Consider the following 18,031-nt stretch of genomic DNA (forward strand, 5'->3'; position numbering starts at 1 on the left):
TCACTTGGCCATTCATTTTCAGTCTTCCTTCTGAGTTCTTCCTCATCTCCTATCTCTTAAACACTGATGTGTATCAGGGATTTCTCCTCAATTTTTTTGCTTCTCTTTCTGAAAAATCCAACCACACCTACTTCTTTGACCACCACCACTGATGGATCTTGTTTCTCTTATCTCTGGTACTACCTTGTCTCTTGAAAAACTCATTACAGTTAGTGACTTAATAGATCTCAACACCTGATGTCTTCCATATGTACCTCAACCCAGGATGATGCACACTAAATTCATCATCTTTCCTTCTGCAATTCCTGATGAGCTATTGACTAAAATATCACTGCTCCCCACCATTCTAAATAAGGAGGGGAGAAAAAACATATCACACTCTCATAGCTCTTCTTTTTGCTCCTTTCCCACTTGAACTGCCTGGGAGAAAAGCGATGAGGGCAAGAATCCTGAGGCAGGATGCAAGCCCAGACTCAGGAGACATCCAGAAAACAGAACATGATCACTTCAGAGTAGGGAATGGAGGAGGGGAGGTCGTTTTTAAGGATTCTCAAGTTTCTTGTATCAGCACCAGAGTTTATCTATGGCTATAAGTATACCCATATAGTAGATCTTCAATAAATGTTGAGTTAACATGCTTTTAAATAAAACAGTCATAGATGCAGTAAGGGAGGAAGAGCTAGACTAATTGAACCCTGTTCATCCTTAAAATAATTGGCAGGAAGTGGATGTAGCTTAAGGTCCGGGGTTCAATCCCTGGGACTGCTTAAAAATAAAATTTAAAAGTTGGTAACCATACCTTGAATAATGGCCAGCAAGATGACAATGACAAAGAAGAAGAAGGTAATGTCAAAGACAATGCGGTACATTTCATAAGGATCACCAGCAGGGTCTTCTATTTCATCGCCAATGCCACCCCCAGCTCTCACTCCCACATACATGTGGAAAAGGTAACACTAGAGAAGAAAAATAATGGCAATTTGGGTAAAAGTAGTAGTTTTTGTTGTTGTTTGTTTTTGGCAAGATGGTTAGATCAGTCATATGATTAGTTCAAAGCATGGCAGCCCTGAGCCAGGGGAAGGGTATTTGTCAATGCTGTCATCTTCATGTTGCTAGCACACACTGCTTTAGCATGCATGCAAACTGCTGTCTACTACATGAAAGATGGAAAAATTGCGGTTACATTTAGGCCTTAAAATATAATTTTTTGCTTATCTTTAAACTTTTGAACTGAATCATACAAAAGAATTTATATAAGGTCTGTTTAAGTAAAAGACCTCTAAGCTCTGATGAGTATGGCAGATGCCAGATACTAGTTTTCCCTCATTTAATTTTAAGAGTGCTGGCCTGGGCCTCAGGCAGAGTTAAAGACCCCAGGAAAAGGCTCCCTTCGCCTCCTACATCGTTTCAATACCTGATGAGGCATGGATTACTACAGCATCTTAGAAAATAGACATTTTCTCTGTTCTCATGAGGCATGTTTGATCCAATATAGGCATCTGGGCAGTGGCTCAGAGAGCAGATTGTGACCCCACTACAGTGTGCCCTTTCTCTCAGAGCAGGACTTAATGAGTTGGATTCAGAAGGGAAGAACAGTCTTCCTGCTGGTAAGTCAAAAGCCAGAGGCAGCTTGAAGATGGGTACTTATCATAGTGATGCTTCAGCAACTATAGTGTAGGTGTCCCCTAAGGGTGCTTGCTCCAAGAAAGCATAAAGAGTTTTTAGCCAAGAAGTATTACCATTTGTATAGAGAAATGACCACAAGCTGGACAGATGCTCTTTTTAAAAAATCTGGTCATTGTGACCGTCGACGTGATACCGCAGCTATGTTGGGCTCACCCTGAGCTGTGCCTTTCTGTCCTGTTTGGGTTTTGACCTGACATGAACTTCCTAATCTGATCCTGCTGCTGTAAATTCTCCAGCCCATGGTGAATATTCTGAAAGAACCCCTCATGGCTTGCTGAAATAAACTGAGTACCAGATTCATGAGACTCTGCATCCAGTTCTGAGAGACAAAGATCCAAAGCTTGACCTCCATGAAATTTAGATACAGGTCCATTTACAAAACTGTTTTGTCTTTACCTCAGACAAATTTAGGTGAATGGTGACTCCAGTCTGTGTGTGTGCTTCCCTTGCCACTTAAGAGACCAGTAGTAATGAAACATATTTCCATCATTTCTTTATTACCAGGATACATCTCCTTTTTTTATTAGACCACAGTATTCCAATCTCTATTCAACTCTAACTCTATAGCTCTGGTTTAGTTCTGCCCACCCACAACCCTTCTTTCCCAATTAGACAACCCAGAGGTAGGTTCTCACCGTCATCATGTCATCACACTTCATATCCGGCTCATCATCATCCTCACTTTTGTTGTAGAACTTGCGAAAGAAGTTGAAAGCCACCACGGTATAGAGATAAACCACCACAGCCAGGAGACCTACAGTCAGAACCAACTGGGGATGGGAGAAGAGAGCAAAGGAAAAGGAAGTGGGGTTTTCTTTACCTTGAAGAGGCTGTTTGAGACTGAAGTAAAACAGAGGAAAGGTGAAGCCAAACATGGAGAGGAGGAGGAGAAAGATGAGACCATAAAGAGAAACAGGCTTTCAGGGAGAAAAGAGTAATGATGGGGTATTGGTTTGGACATATGTGAACTCCAAAGGGATTTGAGGATTGAATAGTGAAGGTGCTTTGGGGAGCGTTAACTCAGTTTTTATAGCCACAGCTGTTATCTGAGGAGCCATAGTACAGCTTCTTTGCTAAAGCTACTTCTAAATAAAGCAGTTTCATCTGACTTGTGGTTGTCCCTACAGTCCAGGATTTCATAAGTAACCATGGGCTAGATAATTGTCACAGCTTTGAGTTACCCTATGAAGTTACCCTAAAAGCAAAGTGACTTTTCATAATTAAGAAATCTGCCTAGGACCATTTCAGGGGTCATAGAACATGTTTATTTCCAAGTTTTTCGAGGTGAGTGGTTGACACCATGAATGAGGAGGTACACGGACCTGCTCATCTCGCCTACACTATGGACTCGGTAGTGAGCTGGGAGATTATGATCAACAAATAAATTCCTTGCCCCTCTAGGAACTATACAAAACGGGCTGGGCATAAGCTCTGAGATAAGTACTAGAATAGAGGTATTCAGTGGCTTCTTGAGGCATGAACAGTAATTTGCCCAAACCTTAAACAACAGTCCCTCACAGAAAGCAATTGATTGAGAAAAGCGAAAGAACCTGGCTTTGCACCAAGGAACAAACAGGTTAGAATCTAAGCTCTGCCCATTTACCACTGTGTGCTCTCAGGTGGGATTCGTAACCTCTTGGCACCTCAGTTCCCTATCTGGAGCCTAAGCATAGATGCTGTGCTCTACTCTGCCAGGGAGCCTGACACATTTTAACTTTTAATTTTAAACTTACTTCTTTTCCCCCTCTTACACACAGGCCTAGAAATGACAGGGAGCAGATTTCCATCATGGGATTGTATTTAGGATTGAAATGGTAAAGAGTTTGAATTTCTAGGCAAAGAAGGGGCCATTGATAGATTTTAATCAAGGGAGTGACCCTGACAATATTGTGGCAGACAGACTAGATACTGATAAGGCTGAAGATGGGAGTGGCTCTCAAATGGCCTAAAGCAGTGGATCTTAATTGGAGACACAAAACAGTTACCTGGGGAGTTTTCTAACTGCAGTTGCCTCCTTAGTAACCCCATGGAGGAGGAGATAGACCTAAAAATGGTCTCCAAGGTGATTCTGAGATGTTCATCACCTTCCTTATCACTTGCTCTCTCCACTCTCTATCCTCTCCCCTCCCCTCTTCCCTGAATGAAAACTGCTGATCTAAATGTTACGGGTTCTTATGCTTCACAAGTGATGACTAAAATTCTGCAAAAATGAAGAGTAGTTCAAATGTTTTGAACAAGAAAGGTGTACTGCATGCATTCCTTCTCATCAGACACTAGCAGACTACCTATTTTTTTCTGTTCACATCTAGGTACACACTGTTGCATATCAGTATAAATCCAATACCTGTTTGCCATTGTGAGTGACAGATGACAGAATAGTCCGCAATGTCTTGAAACCCATTGCGATATCCAGCAGATGAGCCGCAAAGAAGAAGTTATTGTAGTGGCCCAGAATTGACATGGTTGTGTACCAGGCAAGGTAGAGAAAGGACTGTGGAAATGGAAGAAACCCAGTAGAGCAGTTTTAAAACCATTTCCCCCCCTCATCTTTGGGGATAAGAGTGAGGACAGGGGGTTTAGGTGCTATAGCCTGGTTGGAAACCCAAGTGTGAAGATGTTAGGGGCTACCTTACCCCACCGGCCTTACACTATTGTATAAGAAAGGATTTGTATCCTCCAGGACCTTCCAGGCTTTTGTCTTTCATAAGTAAACCCTGAATCTCTCTGAGCATCCTAACTTGTTTTCCTGTGGCATCTAAAGTCATCCCTGAATCTGGGGTGCAGAAACTTGTTTTTCCAGGTAAGATACTCACATTGTCAGTAAAAACAACCCCCAGCTTCCAGATATGGTACTTCATGTCAATGGAACTTAGCCTAAAAAGGAACAAATAATTTCAAAACTTAAAAATGTCAAGAGTTAGTTAGGTGTTTAGTAAGTGAAAAAATTAAGATTTTCTCTCTCTCAGGTTTCATAATCTAAATCCAGCTCTGTGTTTTAGTGAGTTGTATGTGTTCTCCATGAGACAGAGAGTGGTTGAATCACACATCTTAAAATTTTAATTAGCCTTTCTCTTTCAGCTGTATCAGGCATCAAAACTGATTGATCTTTATATTTTTAAAGCAGTGTTCTCCCAATATGTTAGAACCTAAGCCATACCAGAGTCTGAGCAAACAAAGACCATGGTTGTTATATTTTCTCCTAGCACACTCAAGAGGGCTGGAAAAACAAAGGATCTATTTTGGCCAGACTTTTTATTTTAACTCCTAAGCTCTGTACCATGATACCAGAGAAGCCTCCTCTGCCTTTGTCTCTTCTACAGGGCTAAAGTCAAGGGCATTTTTGTCCAAACCCAGGAGTTCAGCAATCCGTTCTGCTCCATAGAGATCTCCATACTTGTTGATCACCTACAGCAGAGAGGATAAAGGGTTGAGGTTGGGGCCACAAGCCATCATCAGTTTTTTCTCTTGTTATGGGATCTTCAGGGCTTTCTTAAGTGCTTGGCATTTCTAAGGGGTTGGTTAAGATATGATTCAAAGTGCAACTGGAAAATAGAGGGGGAAAAAAAAAACCCAAGGGAAAACAGAGTGAGTAAGACAGTCAGGTGAGAATTCCTTCTGTAGGGTGATCTTTTATCTTTTCGGAGAGGAGAAAGCTTAGTATACAGAAAATGACAGTTATTGTCTTTAAGACAGGTAAGTCTAGGAATGAAGCCAAAAACTTACACACATTTATATATAAACCCTTCTGTGACTCACTCTTCTTGAGATAGCATCAGAAAAGCAATATCAAATTTTTCATGTTTGCATATGGAGAACTTTAAAAAAATCCATTACAGTTGTGATAGAACTCACCCCCACTGACAAGGCATACCTTTCTCTTTACAAACTTGTCCCAATAATTATTAGGAAAGGATCTGAAACAGAAAATGAAAAAGGGAGGTTCTTAACATCAAGGTAAGTACAACAGATTTCCCAGTTTGAGTGTCTGGACCCCAGTTCTTTTTTGTTCTTGGCCTGCCCACTGAAGAATTCAAGACTTGATTGAAATTGAGTCGCCACAGGTCTACTAATTTTTGCTTTAATTACATTATGTTGACTTCTGGAAATACTAGGAAACCACTCTTCATTTTCTACCTCAGAATTATGGTTCAGAGCTAGGATTTGTGATGAAATTCTCTGATCCTTGCTTTGATCGCAAAATAATATTTAATCTTCTTTTACTAGAACTTACCTCATGTTAGTCACTAGAGTAGGTGCTGGGGATACAGTGGTGGGAAGTACAGTCAAGACCCCAACTTACAGAAAGCGGACTTGGCCCAGTTGTTAGGGCGTCCATCTACCACATGGGAGGTCCGCGGTTCAAATCCTGGGCCTCCTTGACCCGTATGGAGCTGGCCCATGGGCAGTGCTGATGCGTGCAAGGAGTGCCATGCCACGCAAGGGTGTCCCCTGCATAGGTAAGCCCCATGCACAAGGAGTGCTCCCCGTAAGGAGAGCAGCCCAGCGTGAAAGAAAGTGCAGCCTGCCCAGGAATGGTGCTGTACACACAGAGAGCTGACACAGCAAGATGACACAACAAGAAGAAACACAGATTCTCATGCCGCTGACAACAACGGAAGCGGACAAAGAAGAAGCACAGCAAATAGACACAGAGAAGGGGGTGGGGGGGAGGGGGAGAGAAATAAATAAGTCTTAAAAAAAAAAAAGACCCCCAACTTTATGGAGTTTCCAACTGGGAATCACCTTTAATTTGTATAGGATTTTTCTTAGCCCAGGTGCTCTTCAACACCATTTCCCATTTCCATATTACTCCTCTGGGACCTTCTTCAGGGAGTTAGATCCCTTTCTCATTTGGAAATGTTTTTTTTCTATGATACTATCCGTAATTACAGAGAGAACTTTTTCCTTCTGCCTTGTAGCTTCCACACCAGCTCCAATGCAAACAGTTTATTGTTGTTAACATAAAAAAGAACTGTCACTTTCAGGTATGTTGGTAAGATGTATATAAAATATTTTGTTCGTCTTCAGAATGATTCAATCCATCCTGGGAGCATTCTTCCCCAGTCTAGGTAGTTTGAGGCTAAAGAACCTCTGCCCTTTGTACATGCATTTTTATTTTTGTTTCCTTTTATTTGCATCATTTTGTTGACTTTGAAACACAACAATCTACTATTCTATAGGGACCATGCAAGTTGGTGATGAGGAAGTATGGGATTGGGGGTGGCTCCCTTTATTCACAGACCTCTCAGAGGAATAACCCTAAGCAAAAGCTTCCTCTCCCCCCAGCAGGGTGGCTACCTTTAAAACAATTTTTTTTTCATTGTTAGGTAAAGCAGTTTCTTTGTCTTTAAACATCTAAATTCCCCTTAAAAGCAAATCCAAATGCTGGTGTTTCAGAGTAAACAGCTAAAAGACTTTTATAACAATTATTTTGACCTTCTTTATATATTTCTTGGCTACCGGATTTTTTTCATGTATTGCTTTTAGATTCTAAAGTAAACACTTCTATAAATAAAAATCAAACTAGGATTTCTCCATCCACACTGATATCTCCTTTCTCTTAAATCTTTAAACAAATGTTGTGTAACATATAACTCATCCTTGGTCATATTCTGGGGTAAATGAAAATTCCACAAGCAATTCTGGAGGGTCACTAACTACAGGCTTTAGGCAAGGCCCTTTCAGAGACATGATCTTGCCTTGGTCTTTGACTATTTTGAATTCCTTGAATACCCTGATGAGATATTAACCTTTCTGAGGGTAGAAAATATTATTTTACTTCGTAATAGTCTTTAAAGTATGGAGTAGGAAACAGACCTTCAGAAGGGAAAAGCATAAATAAATGCCGTGTCTATATAAGAATGGTCAAGAGAAACAATGCAAGATGCCCAACCTGTAGTAACTAGGGAAATGCACAATGAGATGCCAGTACATACTAACAGATTGGCAAACTTAACTGATGATGGCAGGAGTTACAAGAAGGTAGAGAAACAGAAACTCTCATACAGTGCTGGTTGGGATATAAATTGGAACAAATATTGTGCTTATCCTTTCACTTAACAAATTCCCATCATAGGTCTATACTCTAGAGAAACTCTTAGACTTGTGCATCAGGTATAAGAATGTTTCCTGCAGCATTGTTTTGTAACAGTCAGAAACTGGAAACAGCTGAAATATCCACTGTCAGGAGTCTGAATACACAAAAATATACTTATAACGGAAAACTCTATAGCTTTGAAAATGAACCAGCTATAGTAGCACATATCAACATAGGTAAGTTCCCAAACATAATGAAGATTTAAGTGCGAGTACAATGCATATAGTATGATTCATTTATATAAAGTTCAAAATGTGTGAAATGAACCAATATATTGTTTGGAGACATAAATCTAGGGGGTAAAATGATAAACCAAAGCAAGGGAATATTACTAAAGTCAGGGGAATAGCTAGGGGAGGAATTAAGGGGATCTGGTTAGGAAAGATAATAAGGAGAAATGCTAAGCTTTCAGCAATGTTCTATTTTTAACCTTTGTGGTTTGTTATACTTTAAAATGCACACCTATTTTTATATATTCTTCCATATATATGTTTAATATAAAAATAAAAAGAAAGCTGTCCATGACATGCAGTTAATAGCAATAGCAGGTTACAAAGCACCATACATAATATAATGCCATTTTTGTGGAAAAAATAAAGGTTAGCATACCTAAACTTTTAAAAGTTGTTTATTTATGTATTTTGCAATTTACAGATATTTAAGCCACATCAAACTTTTTGCTACAATTTTTTTGTTTAGCACATATTCTTGTTAGGACCCTTTAGTGTATGTACTTTTCTCATTATCTCCTTAGAATAAATTTTTAGAATGAGCTGCCTTTTTTACTGGGACTTTTAGGCCATATCAGCTTGTGCCACCGACACAGGTATTATTGACTGTGATGGTTAAGTTCATTTGTCATCTTGACCAGGTAATGGTGCCCAGCTGCTTGGTCAAACAAGCACTGGCCTAATTGTTACTGTGGAGACATTTCGTGAACTAAAATCATCAGAGTTGATTGCATGTTTGGCTGATTACATCTACAATCAACTGAGTAGATTGCCTTTAGCAATGAGAAACATCTCATCCAATCAGTTAATAGCCTTCAAAGGAGAAGTGATGATTTCAGCTGGCAGAAGAGAGAAATTCTCTCTTCCTGGGGAACTCATTGAGGACCTTCATCAGAGTTCCTGGCACAGCCTGCCCTACAGAATTTGGACTTGTGCATCCCCAGGCATGAGAGACAGTTTTATAAAATCTCATAATATTTACAGCTATTTCCTATCAGTTCTAATTCCCTAAAGAACCCTGACTAATATACTGATCATTGCGGAAAGCTTACCAATGAGTTAAAATTACATACATGGTGGCTGATATGGGTATGGGGAATGGCAGGAAGAGATGAGATGTGGAGGCGCCTTTGGGACTTGGAGTTGCCCTGGATGGTGCTGCAGGGGCAATCACCGGACATTGTAAATCCTCCCAGGGCCCACTGGATGGAATGTGGGAGAGTATGGGCCATGATGTGGACCATTGACCATGAGGTGCAGAGATGCCCAGAGAGGTACTTACCAAATGCAATGGATGTATCATGATGATGGGAGTGAGTGTTGCTGGGGGGTGGGGGGAGTGGTGGGGTGGGGATGGTAGGGCTGAATGGGACCTCATATTGTTTTTTTAATGTAATATTTTTACAAAATCAATAAAAAAAAATTACATACTAATATCCAAAGTTTCTGTAATGTAATGACCAAGGGTCTGAAATAAGGCTGAATCCACATCTTTCCTTATGTAAGGAGGTTGGAAGGGACCTGCAGACAGGGAAAGGCTTTTGATTTGCATGCTTGCTTTTTACATTTTTACTTTGTAACAGAAGAAGGGCCTTTCCTTTCTAGAGATTGTTAAAAAAAATAAAAGCTTCCTTGTGCCTTTGGATAGCTGCCATTCTGAGTATGCCTGATCATTTTTGGATAAGTAGTAATTTTGTTCCCCCAGAGGTGAGGGTTGTTGTTTCTAGACCTACATGCCTTAACTGGCAGAGCCAAAAGTTTCAGTACAGTACCCTTATTTAAATATTCAGTCCTATTTCTCGACTTTTTTTTTTTCCACCACAATTTATCTTGCAACTCTCATGTTCATAATTGTGAATAAGCTGGTATTAAAGCATTTCCTTCACAAATGGTGATGGCCTTTTTTTTGAGCAGTTAGGGAAAAGGAGAGGACTAACAGCGTGAGGCCCGGGGCCAAGAACTTATACATTCATTCATGCTCTCAGAAAGTGTAGGAGGTAGTATTTGCATCCCTCTCTTCCTGGTTAAGGAAAGTGAAGCTTAAAAAGCTTGATCACCTTACCCAAGTTGACAACAGAGCTGACCTGGTCCTCCATTCAGTGCCCTTTCCACTGTAGTGGTCATTACACCACATGCCTAGGAAGAAGGCTTAACTCTACGGTCTTAACATGGATCTGCCTTTCAGCACATTCATCCACCTGAACTAGGAAGTGGATCGTTTTTTCAATTTTATGTTGGGAGTTCTTTTGCCTCCCAGGCTAGTTGTTGAAGGAGAAGACTTCAGAGATGGTACAGTCCCAGCCTGCTGTGCCACATGGGGACTCTGGAGAAGCTGATATGCTTGATCACTGAAGCCCTGAGCCAGTTAAATCCTGGATATTTTCTGTATGATTCAAACATGGAAAACTATTTTAGGTAATATCGGACTGGACTCTCTAGTCTTAATTCCCCTGCCTCCATTAAATCCACATAGATATATACACGTTTTCTAGGGGCAACTGGCTAGTTTATTGAGTAGATAGAGGAGAAAACAATTTTGAGATACCAAAGGAATATTTATGCTACCCAGTTTCCAAGGTTCATGAGGAAAGTTTTTTTATTTTCAGTAGAATCTTCTTTTTGGGGTTGGGAAGGGATACTTACGGTGTGTTGATTACAAGGCGATCCCATTGTCCTTTGATGTCATCTTCAGATGGCTGTTCTGTGATATATAGCCCATCAAACTCTAGTTTCCTGGCAATTTCTTTTTCTCTTTTGAATACCACCAATGGGACCTAGGAGTGGGAAAACCATATACTCAGAAAGGCTTTCTGATTAAAGCCTCCTCTCCAAGGCATTTGTCACAAATTACCCTTCCAAATTCAGAGCAGGAGTCTCTTTGTAGTGGGGTTTTTAGAATGAGTTTTTCTTTGGGATCTAATATGTGAGACCAAAGACAAATAAGTCTCTTCTCCCTCCTGTGGCCAATATACCCACTCCCTAAAGGCTGATCTGATTTGGGCCATTCTTTAAGGTTTGGGTTTAACAGCTGATAATAATACAAACTGCCTCTTTGACCCATCCTGGTGAGGCAGGCATATTTAGATGACTCTCAGAGCCAAAGAAATTAGGTCTCCTAAGACTCATCGGCTACAACTGAATCAAGGTTTAGAAAGGACAACAAACTATTCTAGGATAGATGTCAGCCACAGGAACATAGTGAAATGTGTCAGCCTCCTTCAGTGGCTTGGGTTGTAGTTATTTCATGGCTTTTGAGGTTTGGTTAATCAAATATGATTTTATAAAATGAAAAGATTCAGTGGACTCTATATAGTCTCTTGGTATTCAAATTTCCTCCCTAAGATTCTTTCCCAGAAGAGTTCCTGCCAGGCAGCAGAACATTTACCTGTGCCCTATTATCACCCCATTCTCCTGTAGGTTTGATTTTAGACTAGCTGTGCTAGCATTACTCTAAAGACCTTAGGTTTGATTTTAGACTAGCTGTGCTAGCATTACTCTAAAGACCTATCACCCAAGAAAATAACCCACCCTTCATAACCATCACCAAACACACAATTCAAATATGGCACAGAGTTATTGAGATCAGAGGATATGCTAAAATCCTAGGAGATGAGAAATCAACACCAGAGATCCTTTCACTCAAAAAACTTAATTCAGACAGAGTCAGAGCTTCCATTCAGCTGGAAAGCCACTAGTGGCTTGGTGACATCATTGAGAGGTTGGTGCCCAAACTGTTTCTTTTAATACTCTTTCTGAAAGCTCATAGTATCTACAGGCCCCACATTGCTCCTTTATTTCCAAATCAGAAAGGGAAAATTCAGATACTGACTCAAAGAGAATTCTCTCTTGTCCTTTTTTTTTTCTTCTTTAATACAAGGAAACAACACTGGGAGAATAAAAGGCAAATGCTAATACAGGTATTGCCCACTGTGAGGGATCAATGATTACTGCTGGCTAATGGATGATGTGGAATGAGAGGTAAAGCTATGCTGGCTGATACTAATCCACTGTATTATGAAATGACTCTGAATAACAAGGATAATTATATTAAGTTTTGGAGCAGTACTGCTATCTCTGGGACTCCCAACATTCTCCTTCAATTTTCTAGGAGTTTGTATTCCCAGTAAGTAAAGCTTCCACACTTTTATTCCCTAGGGTAGGGTTTCTCTTTTATTTTCTCTAGGTCAGCATAACTTCACCTCATCCAACAAGCTTGAGCTCTAGGATGGCGAATTAAGGAATAATAGTGAATACACTCTGGTGTTTACTATGTCTAGTGTTCTATGTACTTTTTACATATATTCATTTAATCCTCCTGGCAACCTAATGGGGTTGGTGCTAATATTATTATACTACTCATCTTGACAGATGAGGAAACAGAAGTACTACCAGATTAAGCAGCAGAGCTGTTAGTCCAACCCAGCTGGCCTGGCTCCAGAATCTGTGCTTTAATAATCATCAAGGAGTCCTAGTCCAGGGCACCTGGTCTCTCCTGTGGGGTAATGGGACTTCCTGCAGGTGAAAGTGATGTCCACAAGGATAGGAACATATTTCAAGGTCTCCTCTCAAGAAGATGGCTCGAATGAATAGTATATACAACAAGGAGATATTTTACTTAAGAGAAGTAAGAAAAGCTGTAGTAAAAAAACATGTATTGAGAAAAGTAATGAGAAAAATGTGTGGTGTAGTAGAAAGAGAGCTGGACATAGAACAGCAAGAGTTGGATGAAGACTGACATAACCACAGTCTTGAAAGATGGTGTGTATGAACCTTGGCTTCTGGAATTCATGACCTTGGATAGCCCTGCTCACTCCCTATGTAACAGTGAATCAGGGCTGGCCCTGTGACTAACCAACAGAATGCAGCAGAAGTGACACTATGCCAGTTCTGGGCCTAAGTCTTTAGAAGGGCTGGTACCTTCTATTTTTGTGTTTTTTTGTTGTTGTTTTTTTAAACTCTAAGCTGCCATGTGAAAATTCCAGCAATCCTGCTAGAGAGACTCTGCAGAGGGGCCACACAGAGAGGGAAATGTCCTGATTTTACATTATGGGGAGGGAGAAAGGAGGAGGGAGGGTACCCAGATGCCCCAGCTGAGTCCAGACTTCCAGTCATCCCCTACCAACCAGCCAGGGGACATTCCAGCCCAACTGAGCTTCTAGACAACTGCAGAGCCAGCTGCCTTCCCACGGAGCAGAAGAGCTGCCCAAATTGCCCATATCAACATGCAGAATCAGAGAAAATGATTGTTGTTTTAAGCCACTGAATGTTGGCGTGGTTTGTTATGCAGCAAAAAGATAACCACAAGAATACTTCATCCATAAGTTTTCTTCTATATCTCAAATAGTTACAACTTGATTTTTGAAAGTGGAAAAAAGTATTTTTATAAAAATCAACTTAAATTCAAAGATCAGAAGAACTTCTCGTTACTAGTGACATATGTGACTTAGCCTAATTATTCTAATTCTGTAAAATAAATAAGAGGTACCTGAAATGTGATACCCAGAGCAATGCTTCTCAAACTTGACTGTGTATACCAATCACCTGGAGATCACATTAAATTATAGACTCAGATTGCAAAGGTCTGTGGTGGGCCCAAGATTCTGCATTTCTAACCAGCTCCCAGATAATGCCAATGCTGCTGCTCCATGAATCTTACTTTGTTAGTAAGGTTTTAGAGAACAGAGGGCTGGCTGGGCTCAGATATGATGCTTCTTCCTCAAAGAATCAGGTTCAAGGAAGAGTGGCTGGCAAGCAACTCACCTTCAGACAGTAGTAGCCCACCACACAGACCAAGGAGATGATGGTGTGGACAACGGCCAGGGCCCGCAGTGTCGGTGCCATATAGCCGGTGCTTTCCTGCAGGACAAAGAACACCATCGCTTCTTCCTCTTCCTCATCATTGAAGGAATTCCACAGGTTTGCGACATCCTCTGTCTCTTCTTCTAAAGGTTCCTCAGTGACCTGACCCAAGACATATACTTACTTATAAACAGCAGAAAGAACCTGCCGCCATTGGGCTCTCCCCAAATATTTTATTTTTCTAGTATGTACTGTGCAGATCTCAGTGACTTGACATTACTTTCCAATTGAATGCAGTTTTAGGTAACATATTATTGGGCACCCCCCATTATCTCTATTAATTACAAATAAAAATATTCAAAAGAGACATGAAAAACCTATCCTTTGAAAAGAAAGCAAAATTTAAAAGTTGAAAAGTTTTACTATAATCCCTATGCTACAGTCCTATGTTGAGGGAGGTAATCTCTGTGATACTGTAGCCTGGGAGGAGGCTAAGATAGACAGACAAACACATATGACCAACATTTTCTATTCTTTCTAAGCTACCATTTATACTCATGGTTTCATCTGCCATTCTCACACAGATGACTCCCAAATCTACACCATGGAGGTGTCCTGCAGCTCCGACTGCTTGCTGGCTATCTCCACCTGGATGGCTGTCCTGCCATCATCTCAACCTCAATATGTTTAAAACCAAACTTTGCCACACCCCTCTATAGATTTCCATTTTTCTCCGATGGGCAAAAAGAAGCCATTAGTTTGTTGAGTAGGAGGTGGCTGTGCATAAAAGAATGTTTTATAAAAATGAGATTGGTGGTTTTAGAAGGTAGGTAGAGAGCCAAGAGTTAGGAAAGCCAATTAAAGACTATTTCAAGAATCTAGGACCTACTATTCATTAACGTAACATTTATTATGTGTGTCCAGCATATAACACCCAGTTATCAACATTCACAATCTTCATTTATCTTGACTAGCTCCTCTCTGCTCATATCCAGTAACCAACTCTGTTAATTCTTCCTTCATAATGATTCTAGCATTTGTGCCAACAATAATGGCTCTCAGTTACTTCATTCCTCAAGGACAGAACTGTATTTATTATTCATTTTGATATACCTCATACTTCCTAATATAGGGCATAGCCCATAGCACATACTCAACAGATATTTGAAGAGTAAATTAAGAAATAACTAGAATAAGTCTGAACTATTGAAATAGTCTTCTAACTGGCTTCCTTTACCAGCAGACTTTCCAGTCTTCTCATTGCTAGAGATTATATCCTTTTTTAGAAGCCAAGGTCTTAGAAATTTCCCTAGACATTATAATTATTGCTAGAATTAAGGGCTTAACTCATGATATGGCTTTATATATTAAGCAAATAACCGCTGAAAGAAGTATCACCTTGTAAAAGAGCAGGATGAAGTTGATAGCGAAGGCTACAAACAGAGCAAGGAACCTCAGGTTGTAGAAATTCCTGGCCAGGTAATGCTGTAAAGAGAAGGACAGGCAGAAGTAGAAGAGCTTTGAAAGGGAGAGAAAACCTCCTCTCTCACATAGAAGATGTATTCTGGATAGCTTACACAGAACTAGTCCTACTCTCTGGAAACTACTCTTCTTGGAGGAATCAAAAATGCTCATTTTTTAAAAAATGCTTAGAATGATGCTCAAAAGACTTGCTTTGGCTTATTTCTCAGGGAATTCAAATGTCTAAACATGCCACCAGCAGAGGACTCAAATACTGCTATGATGTTGCTCTGTGTGTGTGTGTGAGAAAGAGTGTGTGTGTTTTAATGATTGCTCCAGCAGGAGCTAGTCTATTTGGAAATTATAAGTGATTTAGGCTCACAAATAGCCCTGCAACTTCCACCCTAGATGCAGCTAGACTGTGGCCTAGAGTCCTTGTCCCTTGAAGTCATAGCCCCAGAGTCTCTGACTGCCCTCTTGGGCGGCACCATTGCCATTCTCACTGCTGTCATTCTTAGAGAAGTTCACACCTGAAGACTGGAATGGTAGCTTCTTGGAGAAAGTTCCCAATCTCTCTGTGGAAGACGCTCTCACTAACAGTGGGATCAGGAAAGTAGTTTTGTCACTAGCAACTGTACCTCAGTGAACAATTGATCAGAGAAGGAATATCAAAGTTGGACTGAGGTTTGTTTGCATGTAGAATAATAAGGCTTTTGAGGAGTAGTGTGGGAAACTAACCTAACAGAAAAATTCTTTCTGTATCCCAAATGATCAAATTACTATTGAATTTTTAGCCCAGAATCAGCTAAGGCCCCACGTAATACACATAAAGAATCCATTAGAAAGTGGTGTTCCTGCTCTCTTGGAGAAAAAACAGGTCAGAGAGGATGTCCTGCTGCTGGGCTAGAGGACTAGGAAGGCTGTGACTTAAATTTTTGTTCTCCCCTTTTCTTTTCTCCAACATAAAAGGAAAGGCAGATATACAGGAAGAGGAAAGGAGTAGAATTAGAAGAGGAAGCATAATTAATCAAATTGTGAAATGAACTTATCAGCCTCTGGGATAACACCAACACCATGAAGGGGGCCCAGGCCAGAGCACTTACCAATAACTTGGTCTGATAGATTTCCAGCCCTTTAAAGAAATTAGCCATGAAGGCTTCAGGCTTTTCAACTCTCTGGCCATGCCGTCGCTTCTTCTTTTTTGTCACTTCTGTCCACAGGTACTCGACTTGCTCTTCTTCTTTGGCTTTGTCTTCCTTTTCTCCATCTTCCATGCTGCAGGAATGAGAAACCCACTCAGTAGGTTAAACTAAAGGGAGATTAAATTAAAGAGAAATTTGGGTTGAGAGGGATGGGAGATATAATTATTCAAAATCAGGGTGGGGACCTCTGGTCTTCATTATCCCATAGTGCCTGGAAGTCCAAATAGGATTTGATGAGTGGTGACCATTTTGATGAGCCATGGTAAGAGGTGTACATAAATTATATACAAGTTTAATTCGCCTAATGTCAGGCCTGACAATTATTTTCCTTTTAGAAAAGGTATTCTTTATTTTCTAAGCCTTCATGGGAATTAGCAATAGTACCTATTCTTTGAGACTTGTATGAGAACTAATTAAATGAAATATTGTATAAAAGAGCTTTGTACAAGGCCTGGCATGTAACAGTGTACGTTCATCAACATTATATGAGGTTGCTAACTAAGTATGAGTGTTTGATAATTTGGCCAGATGGTAAAACTCTGACCTACTATTGGAATTATAAAATTTACAAGATTAATAGAATATATTTATTACATAGCTGTGGTTAAAAAAAGGTATGTGCCCAGGAATTGCACAATTATATTTATTAGTGGAAATCAAATTTTCCATTTACCATAGCAATAGGAGAATAGATGCTATCAAGTACATTAGATCCTATCAGGAACATAGAAATTAGAATACAAAACACAAGAACTTACTCTGCCTTCTCAGATTCTACTTTTCCTTCTGCTTCATGTGCTGCTTTCATCTCTGCTGCCTAAACAAAAATAACAATTGGTAAAGATTTCCTCAGAGAAGTGAGATCATGATAATGTGCCATGTCATTGGCCATTTTCCTCTCTTTGGTCACAAGTCCCAGTGGTTCTCTCTGTTTGTGCTTCTGCTCCTTTCAAGAACACAGAATGTTAATGTCCTGCTATCTCAAGTGACTGTGGAGAGGTGCCAACACAGAGATGACAAACTTGACAATTCAGTTGCCTTGTTATTCCGCAACTCAAAGATAAAGTTTGTGCTAGGATACTGTCAGAGCCCAGTGATGGTGCTCCTACAGCTCCATGGGGCCAGAGAGAGGCAGAACACAGATTTCATCAAATTCAATCTAGCACCTGCTTGTCTTCAATCCTCCTACCACCACTCAAACTCCTCTGGCAGATGATCACTGCACTCAGAATAAATTTCAGATTCTTTACCAAGACCGACAAGTTTGACATGATCTGGTCCCAGCCTTTCTCTCCATCGTCATCATATCACTTGACTGATTGTTTCCTGCACTCAAATGCCCAGACCTCATTTCCTTTCCTGGAACATGCCAAATCCTTCACTGCCATTGGGCCTCTGCACTGGCCATATCCTCTGCCTGGAGCGTAACTGCTCTGGATTTCCACAGGCCTGCCATCTTTTCATCCTTCAGAACTTGGCTTGGGTGACCTCTTCAGAAGTCTCCTTGACCACTCCATTAATAGCAGGGCCCAACTCCACTCTGTCACACATTACCT

The 18,031-nt window shown here is 40.4% G+C and overlaps 1 protein-coding gene across 3 annotated transcripts in view; it reads right to left on the bottom strand.

The window, feature by feature from the left end:
• RYR3 (ryanodine receptor 3) overlaps positions 1 to 18,031 on the bottom strand; it is a 506,364-nt gene that overhangs the window by 5,494 nt on the left and 482,839 nt on the right. For 2 of the 3 annotated variants that reach the window (XM_058293854.2, XM_071214090.1), the window contains exons 89-99: positions 17,234 to 17,292; positions 16,377 to 16,548; positions 15,211 to 15,297; positions 13,774 to 13,974; positions 10,657 to 10,787; positions 5,558 to 5,600; positions 4,964 to 5,091; positions 4,500 to 4,560; positions 4,031 to 4,177; positions 2,322 to 2,456; positions 800 to 956 (exon numbers count right to left, since the gene is read on the bottom strand). In XM_058293854.2, coding sequence (XP_058149837.1) covers positions 800 to 956; positions 2,322 to 2,456; positions 4,031 to 4,177; positions 4,500 to 4,560; positions 4,964 to 5,091; positions 5,558 to 5,600; positions 10,657 to 10,787; positions 13,774 to 13,974; positions 15,211 to 15,297; positions 16,377 to 16,548; positions 17,234 to 17,292 — 1,321 coding nt within the window. The remainder of the gene's footprint in view (positions 1 to 799; positions 957 to 2,321; positions 2,457 to 4,030; positions 4,178 to 4,499; positions 4,561 to 4,963; positions 5,092 to 5,557; positions 5,601 to 10,656; positions 10,788 to 13,773; positions 13,975 to 15,210; positions 15,298 to 16,376; positions 16,549 to 17,233; positions 17,293 to 18,031) is intronic. The other variant, XM_071214091.1, reaches the window with a different exon arrangement.

The sequence above is a fragment of the Dasypus novemcinctus genome, chromosome 3 (assembly GCF_030445035.2).
Source record: "Dasypus novemcinctus isolate mDasNov1 chromosome 3, mDasNov1.1.hap2, whole genome shotgun sequence".
In the NCBI taxonomy this organism is placed as follows: Eukaryota; Metazoa; Chordata; class Mammalia; order Cingulata; family Dasypodidae; genus Dasypus; species Dasypus novemcinctus.